General features: G+C 47.2%; 4 protein-coding genes across 4 annotated transcripts; 3 read left to right on the top strand and 1 right to left on the bottom strand.

Moving 5' to 3' along the window:
- Nucleotides 1-28: 28 nt before the first annotated feature.
- Nucleotides 29-409, top strand: Aspvir_004185 (uncharacterized protein; the record flags this gene model as incomplete). The annotated part of the gene is made up of 1 exon (XM_043267416.1): nt 29-409. The coding sequence occupies one exon, from the start codon at nt 29-31 to the stop codon at nt 407-409; it is 381 nt and encodes a 126-aa protein (XP_043123351.1).
- Nucleotides 410-1479: 1070 nt separating this feature from the next.
- On the top strand, nt 1480-3553 carry Aspvir_004186 (putative MFS allantoate transporter; the record flags this gene model as incomplete). Its single annotated transcript, XM_043267417.1, has 9 exons — nt 1480-1749; nt 1811-1958; nt 2019-2049; nt 2120-2386; nt 2442-2659; nt 2706-2794; nt 2857-3097; nt 3161-3254; nt 3337-3553. The coding sequence occupies 9 exons, from the start codon at nt 1480-1482 to the stop codon at nt 3551-3553; spliced, it is 1575 nt and encodes a 524-aa protein (XP_043123352.1).
- A 464-nt stretch (nt 3554-4017) lies between these two features.
- Aspvir_004187 (uncharacterized protein) lies at nt 4018-4263 on the top strand (the record flags this gene model as incomplete). Its single annotated transcript, XM_043267418.1, is given in 2 exon segments — nt 4018-4025; nt 4044-4263. The coding sequence occupies 2 exon segments, from the start codon at nt 4018-4020 to the stop codon at nt 4261-4263; spliced, it is 228 nt and encodes a 75-aa protein (XP_043123353.1).
- Nucleotides 4264-6878: 2615 nt separating this feature from the next.
- Nucleotides 6879-8097, bottom strand: Aspvir_004188 (uncharacterized protein; the record flags this gene model as incomplete). Its single annotated transcript, XM_043267419.1, has 2 exons — nt 6879-7208; nt 7255-8097. The coding sequence occupies 2 exons, from the start codon at nt 8095-8097 to the stop codon at nt 6879-6881; spliced, it is 1173 nt and encodes a 390-aa protein (XP_043123354.1).
- Nucleotides 8098-9681: the final 1584 nt, after the last annotated feature.

The following is a 9681-nucleotide window of genomic DNA, read 5'->3' on the forward strand; positions in this document are numbered from 1 at the left end:
ACAGGCACCGCACACTACGGACGAATCTATGGGACGCATCCGCGATTGGGTGCAAGAGAACTTCCCTGGTGCCGTGATAGAGCAGAAGACCTATCATGGGCAGGTACGGTTCAGTATCCCTGCAACAGCGGCGTCTTCATCTTCGAAGGCAGATATCACTGAATATGCAGAGAGTCCTGTCGCCGATGAAGAAGAGCTCGGACGCGAACTCAGAAGTCAATCATGGCCTATGGTTCAAGGGGGCCCAAGTGCTGCCAACAACGGCATCGTCAGTACCATATTCTCGAAGCTGGAGCAGAGCAAGGCTGTTCTAGGCGTCCAGTATTACTCTGTCAGCCAAACTACATTGGACCAAGTCTTCCTCGCCATTGTTGGCCAGCATAATATCCGGGAGGAGAATGCTGGATAGAACCGAATCTTGTATTAGCTTTACCGGCGAGTTATCCCATTGCTTGTCTTTCATTTCATATTGTTTCTGATACCAACCATACACCTCTCCTCTCAGTCTCTCCTATGATCGATTGATTTTCCTATAATATATTTTGTACATATGAACCTGAAATGCTGCCAGCTGGGGCATAGAAGCATTTTGGCCAGTCTGCATAAAGTACGGAGCGCATCTTTTCCCTCTTCTGCTATCTATGTCTCCATATCACAATCTTCCATTCTATGACCCCCACGCCGGTGGTACCCCGGGGCCTCAGGCCATCCCCCGCCTCCCGCTGCTGATCGTTTTTCTCCACGTCCCATAAGCTTCGTCCCTTCATCAACTTTCGGCAATTCTAAAATCATCGACCTGTATTAATATTGACGCACGTATCAAAATCGGCTGAGCCTGAATGAAAGAGTCATGACTGACACATCGGCTACGAAGTTCGACGATTTCCACCTATCATCTCCCAGACGAGGAAGACACGCCTTATTCTCGGTCTTACCCCGACTGCTCGATTACTCCGCATTGGAAATGTCACCCTGCCCATCACCGCGAAACTCAACATTGACCAATGAACCGGCCAACCAAGGAGTTCTTGGTGCTGGTGCTGGCATTCTCCCCGAAGGTCTCTGAATCGCTCAATGGCCAACACCGCTATATGCCGATGTCGACCCCCACGTCGTACTACCCGGTTTGTAGCTTTCAACCCCGCAAAATGTGACGGAAGCAAGGCCGAAGCTTGTGAGCTCCAACCTGGGGTAGGGTAGAAACTTTGGCTCGTTTGGGGTGAGGTGGAGATGCTCCGGTGTTGATACTTTCTTATATGGAATTTACGCTTGGGACCATTATCCAACGCCTCCTATGGCATGATATGAGAAACTGGGCAATGAGCTCTCCGCTTTGGCGTTTGGGGTCTATCAAGCTACTGCCATTCAAATACCATCTGGATCCAGCTCCGCCCAGAAATAGGCTCTGAGACGTCTATATTTTCAGCTGCTCATCGATATCACCGCTGACTTGCAAGGAAGAAGCAACGAGAAGGCAATATGGGTGACAGATCTATCGAGCCACAGCATGGCTCCAAAGTCAATGCTGCAGAGACGCCTACCATTACACACAGCGAAAATACTCAGTTTGAACCAGGATGGAAGACGGCGAAGCAAATAGATGGCGACACAGCCATGGCTCTGTTTAACGATCCAGACGAGCTTCATGAAGAGGTAGATCCAGCCGAGGCGAGAAGGGTGTTGTGGAAAATCGACTTGATGATCCTTCCGTACCTAGCCGTCTGCTATGCATTTTTCTACGTTGATAAGGTAAGTTGGTGTGAAAGTAATTCTCCACTTGGTTAGACTGATGTTCGATTTCGATATTCAGACAACACTGAGCTATGCAGCTATCTTCGGAATCGTGGATGACCTCAAGCTCCATGGAACGCAGTATAACTGGCTCAGCAGTATATTCTACTTTGGTTTCCTGGCCTGGGCTTTCCCTACCAACTTTCTCCTGCAGCGTCTGCCAATCGGTACGTGTTCCATACAGACATGTCGGAGGATAGGGTTGTAACCTTTTTCGTGGGTGACAGGAAAGTATCTGGGCGCCAATATCTTCATGTGGTACGTACAGCAAACACACCGGGCACTCACTCTCCTTTCTTCCCGGAAGCATTATACTCATGCATATTAGGGGAGTCTTTCTCATGATCCAGGCCGCATGCCATAGCTTCACCACCCTAGCTGTTCTTCGAGCGTTAGGAGGCGCTGCAGAAGCGTGTGCCGACCCTGGTTTTATGTTGATTACCAGCATGTTCTACACAAGAAAAGAACAGCCTGTCCGAATTGGTCTGTGGTATACCGCGAATGGTTTTGGTATTGCACTTGGTGGCCTGTTGGGTTATGGGATTGGGCATCTCAAGGGTGCGCTTCCATCTTGGAAGTACGAATTTCTCGTAATGTAAGTCCAAGGCACTATAATTTAGCAGCATGGTAACTTGCTAACTGAGGTGCAGTGGTGCACTTTGCTCTGCCTGGGGCATAGTCATGTTCATCTTCCTTCCGGATTCGCCCGTCTCTGCACCGGGTCTTACCCCCAGGGAACGACGAGTTGCCGTTGAACGGTTGAGAGAGAACCAGACTGGGGTTGAGAACAAGCATCTCAAGCCGTACCAGGTTCTAGAGGCATTCAAGGACTACAAACTGTACATTTTCTTCATGCTAGGCTGTGTCTGTGAGTATTATCCTCTCGTCACACAGGCCAGCATCTAATTTGACAGGCAACATCCCCAATGGCGGTATCTCAAACTTCGGCACGTTGATCATCAAGGGCTTTGGATTTTCAACCCTGGTCACCACCCTGATGCAGGTATGGATGTTCTCGATTTCAGCCCACATCCACCGAATTCTAATGATACTGTTCTAATATAGATTCCCTACGGCGTCCTCATCGCACTCTCCATCCTTCTCTGCGTCTACCTCAACGACCGCTTCGAGAACCGCCGCTGCGTCTTCATCCTGTTATTCCTGCTCCCCAATATCGCCGGCGCCTTTGGCCTGCGCTTTGTCCCGCTAGACCAGAAAGTCGGCCGGTTGATCTGCTACTACCTCACGGGTCCGTACAACGCAGCCTTTGTCTTGATTCTGAGCATGCAGATCGCGAACACTGCAGGTACTGTCCCATTCTATCTGCTGATCTTCCTCAGAGCTGTGATGGTCTAATAGGATGATGCAGGACATACAAAGAAGGTCGTCACGAACGCAGTCCTCTTTCTGGGCTACTGCACTGGAAACATTGCGGGTCCGTTTTTCTACAAGACGAGCCAGAAGTACGTTGTCTTCCCATTTTATCCTCATCATCATCATCATCGATCAAATCTTTGCTCGAATTGCCCCCTGACTTTGTCGCAGACCAACCTATCCCCTCGGCATCTGGTCCATGATCGTCTCGCATCTGATCGAGGTCGTTCTCATCTCCGTCCTTGGCCTTCTCCTCCGGTGGGAGAACAAGAAGCGGGATCGGATCCAGTCGCAGATGCAGGGTGGACTTGAGGGACGGGATCTGGATTCTACTGCGTTTTTGGATCTGACGGATAGGGAGAATCTCAAGTATGTTTTTCACCCCTGATTATGAAAAGCCATTTATGGTCTTGCTAATTTGTATTTCCCGCAGCTTTCGCTATATATACTAAGTCAAGTTAAGCTCGACGAAGGATCTATTCCGGATCTAAGAACATGATGCAATCTAACGACCTATGCGACCTTTGGTAATATCAAGTATGGACATGTTGGAGACGTTAGATGTTATCTAGCTATTAATTAAATGCACGTCCCAGTCTCTCTCTTTCGTAAACGCTATCCAACAACGCTATCTGCGATTGTAGTTGAGGAAGCGGGACTAAGAAAATAATAAATCAGCTTATATTGTAATCAACAAACATGATGGAACTCACCGCCAAGAAGAGAATGATGAGATTAGACCCGATAAAGGCAAGGAAGATCCCCAGGTCCTGCCACCTGGTATCAAAGCTCATTGAAAAGGTACTGTAGAACTCATCCCCGATCTTATACGCACAGTACTCACAAGCGTGCATGGCGTTGTCGGCCAGGTATCCCAGCCCACCACGCTCGAAGAACGGACGCATGTACTCGCCGCAGGTCTGGTTTGGCGGGGCCTGGAAGCGATTATACGCCTGGGGCGCAGGAGACGGTGCGGCTGTGCAGCTCTGTGGTGACCATGCCGCTGATGAGGCGGGTGAAGGGGTTGAGCTGGTAGAGACAGGCGCGCCAGAAGCCGGGCATCTGGGGCTTGGTGATGGCGACGCCGCAGAAGAGTGAGAAGATGATGATGATGGGCGGGTTGATCTGCGAGGCGATGAAGCTGTTTGGCATTAGGGCAGAGATCATCTAGCCCAGGGTTACAGAGAAGAGTTCTGTGATGAGGACTATGAGGAATTAGTAGCCAGCTCAGCTAGACGCGGCTTAGAAGCCTGGGATATAGTAGAGGGGGAGGAAGAAGCAGATGGCATAGAGGATGCTATAGGGGAGCTCAGCAATGACCATGGATAGGGTAAATATAAACTAGCTGTATGATTTGCAGGTGGATTCACAGAAGAAGATGAGCTGTAAGAACTTAAAGCAGGGTTCAACCTGCTGTAGGATGATGGCTAGGAGGACAGTCACATTGAAGATAACAAAGATTCAGTATTAGAGGAAGGCGCGGGAGTCATCTAGGTTCAGGAATACAAGACCAGTGACTAGGGCTATATAATATGGTTAAATAGTCATGTGAAGCCATAGTTCCTTGATTGCTAGAAGATAATGTTGGTTCACTTACAGACAACCTTGATCTAGTGCCACAGTGGTGCGGCATACTCTTTAATAACCATCTGTGAGCTACTTCTCTGTTAGACCTCCTCTGCACGCTGAGCCTTAACCTAAATAATCTCTCTTTTGACCTGCTCTAACTCGGGAGACGTGCGCCAGATCTCTCCCTAGTCTTGATCTCTAATTTAGCGAGTCTGGCCTGCGCTGATAGCATCAAGCATCCATTCCGCCGGGTTTGCGTTGGGTGGACAGTCGGCACCGTTGCAGTGGAAGTAATCTAACAGGACACAGGAGTCTTCTCTAATATCTCCAAAGTATATGCACTCCCCTCCCCTTTGCAGCAAAAGAAGGCGATCAAAGTTCTTAAACAGGGCAAAGTTCGGCTGGTGGATGGTACACAGAATTGCCTGTCCGGCGGCGGCAAGTTTCCGCAGGAAACGAATGATATTGAATGCCGATTGACTATCCAGTCCGCTGGTAGGCTCATCAAGTTGCGTGCTGTCCCATGAAGCTGGATGCTGGATAGTATATCCATCTGAGCTTGCCTTCCTTGACATTCTGGTCGTGGGCCCAGAGTCATCCATATATGGTTACCTCTTGGTCCCATAAAGAACAGAATACCTTAGAGCTTTTCATACACCCATACTATGGCTTCTCAGCAGACCTGCTCTAAGCAGCTGATGAGGGCCCTGTTTCATTTCCAGCACATATTAGTAGTCCTCATGGCATCAGCAAGTTAGTCAACCAATATGAGAGCGTCTTAGCAATTGCTAATGATTTTAGTATTACCACCATGATACCATACTTTAGAATGTTGATAGATAATTATAATAACTCATCAGCACGCGCTCGTCGCTTGTTTATTATGTGGCAGGTACAAACACTAGGTATAATAATGGGATTACTAATGAGGATCACACAGCTGACATTGTCAGACATTGCAATCACCGGGGAGCCAATGCTCAATAGTCTGTTGAGGGATGATAAGTTACATAAGCGCTACATGAGCATATTCTCCTCCCATGGCAGAAAGTTCACTAACTAAATAGATCCTTACTATTTCTCTCTTCCTGAAGTCTGGTTCTCCTACGGAAAATACATTACTACTTGGTGATCATAAGTGCGCCAATGTATACTATAAAGAACCAAATTATCGCAAGATCATCTAGACTAAGGTGTTAAGACAGTATATAGAAAGGCTCTCTAACTATGAAGAAGCGCGAGGTGAAACACTTATAATAGGTGAGTATCTGGGATTACTGTGGAAATGTTATGCTAACTTCTCCAGTTTCTGCCTTACCTAAAACACGCAATGACATATACTCTGTTGTTTGTGATCACTTGGCAGACAGATTGAGGATGGCGGAACATGAGTACCAGCCATGGTAGGAAGGAATCCCATACCAAGGCTATGCTTTGTGAAGAGATTGTTTGTAAACCATCATGTGTTTCTACTGTTAGACTGTGCTACAAATCTATTGATTAATGTGATCATTGCGTCACACTACACAGGAGGAATCTGCGAGAGAAGGTTCATATATAGGAGGCCAATGATATAGCATCTGGCAGATGACCACAGATTCCATTCAAGTGGACGTCTATTTGTTGGCACAATGTCGTTTATTAAAATCCAATACCGCTAGACTAGAAATGTGTCTGGATGATGCACTCCTTAATCTAGGAGTTACATATCACAGTCATGGTGGTATAACAATCTACCATAGCTCGTCATATCTCAAACTCGGGTGCCTTGTGGAGAATAAACACAGGAAAGAAAATCACCATACTTCAGTTACCCAGGTTACAATTATTCCAGGATTTCTTTAGAGGCACTGACTTCCTGCTAACATAACTTCTTAGCATTATAGTACTAACTGTATTAGGATAATAATAGATCCTGATTGGTACCATGACTGTTGAGTATTATGTAAGCGAGGAGTAAACAAACTACTGTGTATGGTAATGTAATAATATGATGATATGATAATATCAATGGGAAACCTAAATACAAAGTAGCCCTCTCACTATGTTGAATAGCAAAGGAGATCACCATGTTGAATAGCAAAGGAGATCACCATGTTGAATAGCAAAGGACATACCACGCTAAGCCTCGAATTGACCATTCATTACTGTGGTTTTCGTGCTTGGAGCATGAGACCGTAGTGAAATAGGAATGCACCATGCTCTCTCCATTCGCTGGCAGGTTGCGCAGCCCATTTTCCATCCAATTTATAGGAGTAATATTTGCCATCTTGGGAAAGTTGGATTTTCTCAACTTGTCGAAAAGTTGGCGGCGTACGTTGGTGACCGCTGGCAGACTGGGTACCTTCCACACTGGCGGTCAACTTACCTTTCCCCTTGGGGTCCACTGAACTATGGACTCTGGCGGCGGATGGAGTTGGGGATGAACGAGATTGGATAGACGTCAGTGGTGAAGGTCGAAGGGAGTCGTACTCCTGTCTCAGGTCATTCGCTTTGTCCGCAAGGCGGACAAGGCAATACAAAGCCAAGTTGACCGTTAGGCCGGCCCTTCCATGGAATCACGGAGTACTCTATCACACCAACATCAGCGCCTCTCTTCTTAACCTCCTCGTCGATAGACATTTCGCTGATACTCGAAGTCACCTCCGATACCGTTGAACCAGAGACAACGCGCTGATGTGACCGCGGCGCTGTAATGTTACGCTTCGGCCTTGGTGCAGTTCTCACGGGGTCTTTTGATAGACGCAGTCGCATGGCTACCAGCCCTCTCTCATGTATGACGAATGTATACCGGGATTGCAGTAGGATACTGTAGTGCTGTGTCTGTTCCATTGGTCGGACATCATCCCTGCCCTCAGCATGTTCGTAACCCTCATCACTATTGTTCCGCACCGTCGCGATTGCCTTCTCGTGCTTCCAGCCGTATTTGACGTCGCCGAATAGAAGACCTTTGTACCGACTGGCCTTGTTCCGCTTCTTCCGGTCGCCCGCACCGTAGTCAGGAATCATCTCCCCATCTTCCATGGTCTGTCCGCCAGAAGCGATAAACAGGCTCCCGGGAAGAGCGTAGGACACAGGCACTATCGTTGTAGTGTGAATCGCATCGCGTAGGCCAGCCTCATCATATATCTCGTTGACACCCGCCTTTTCGCAAGCTGGAACCGGGTAAAACGGAGAAATCTGGCAATTTAGATCGGAGGCGTATAGGTTTACTAGGTTCTGGTAGGTGAAATCGGTCCATTCTTCCACATTTTCGACCGGTGCCCAGTATGCACTGAAAGTAAATGACGTTGCCTTGTCATGACATATAAAAGAGAGACTGCGTTTTGTCAAATGCTGTAGGACACTTTCGGTTTCAGCCATTGGAAAGAGTAGGCTTCTTGAACGCAGAGTCTTAGGGGAACCCCCTGATGAGGCCGGAGGAAGGAGGAGAATTTATACTTTTGACGAGAACTACTGAACTGACAACTTTTGTAGGACTTCAAAGACTTGAGGTTACCGAACCAGACATGTACACCGCAGGAGAAGCTCAAGAATTTTCTTTTCTCTCTTTTTTTTATTTTCCTTATTTTTCAGCAATGTCGAAACGGGTTGTACATTTCCTCTGTTAGCGAAGGGTTGTATTACTGGATTTGCGTCTGTCACTCGCTCAACAATGCGGTACAGCTTACTTTGTACAATTAGACCTCTTCAAGGTTTGTACTTAATGAAAGTGCTTGCGGATTTGGAGATAGAAGATCGATTGTGAACACGTTTTCATTATATCAACTCTCAGTACATATCAATCTCGGCCCTCCTAATGATACCACTTTGTGTCCCTGATTGGATGAGATGGGTGCAAGCTGTCAAGATACGGTTACTGACTCCTTCCACCACCCAGGATCGCGGAAGCAAAACTAGAATAAAGGAGCATTCTTGACCGATCGAAAGATTATCCACATCAATCAATGTGATGCCGCACAACGAGACAATCGATAATGATTGGCGAATTACGTCGAAGTGATCGTTTTCCCTTAGACTGCCGTGTAAAATCCATGCACATTCATAGTATTGTAGCTGTCGCGCTCTATGAATGTGCCAAGTGAGGTGGTCTCCAGGTCGCACTGCTTCCAGAAAGGGAAATACAGATGCTAATGACGGCATAGTAAATCCTAAATAGAGTCATTCACCATGTTCGACTTACATTGAAAATAACAAAACATACCGTCGGGGCGATATGCCGGTTTCAGAATGATTAGATCCAGGTCCTCGTCAATAGTGCAGGTGAACGAATCCCTTACATCATCAAGGCTTAGCTGTAGTTTCTCAGCAAGATAAGCGCGTAAATCCAGCTGTTCAGCTCTATTTGACGAGTTAGCTTTCTAGCGTACCGCACAAATCACGTATTTCGATTACCGTCTGTATACTTGATTTTCAACGCGTCGTTGTTCATGCCTCTTGATTTCCGACAACGGTAAAGGCCTTCTGGTATTGATACAATATGGTCTTTTCGCGGAGAAGGTGTATGAGATAGAAAAGTCATAAAGAACTGTGTCATAAAAGTCTCCAGGAAGTCGGAAATGATCGTCTCGGATATCGCCATGGGTGATCCCGATGTCATACAAAGCATGTACACGCCGAAGTCGGTCGCCGAATAAAGACTTGTACCATTCCCGCTCGAAGGAGCTCAGGGGTAGTTTGGTGAGCCTATCAGAAAAGTTGATGGCGAGGTCAAGTAGCGTATGATCTGCTGCTGCAAGTATGCGTCGACAACTTATGTCTGGCTTGATTGCTTCAAGTACTATCGCTCGACGTCTGAATCGGTATTTGTAAGGAAATTTAGAGGGATCGATATCAGTGATCACACCGTGAAAGCGAGGAAAGTATATTCTGCGCGCCCCAGGGCAAAACCGGTCCATGTGCTTGTAAGCTTTTGCCTCATTAAGGAACGGATCAAGATCTCTTTGG

This window comes from Aspergillus viridinutans, assembly GCF_018404265.1.
Source record: "Aspergillus viridinutans IFM 47045 DNA, scaffold_2, whole genome shotgun sequence".
NCBI classification, from domain to species: Eukaryota; Fungi; Ascomycota; class Eurotiomycetes; order Eurotiales; family Aspergillaceae; genus Aspergillus; species Aspergillus viridinutans.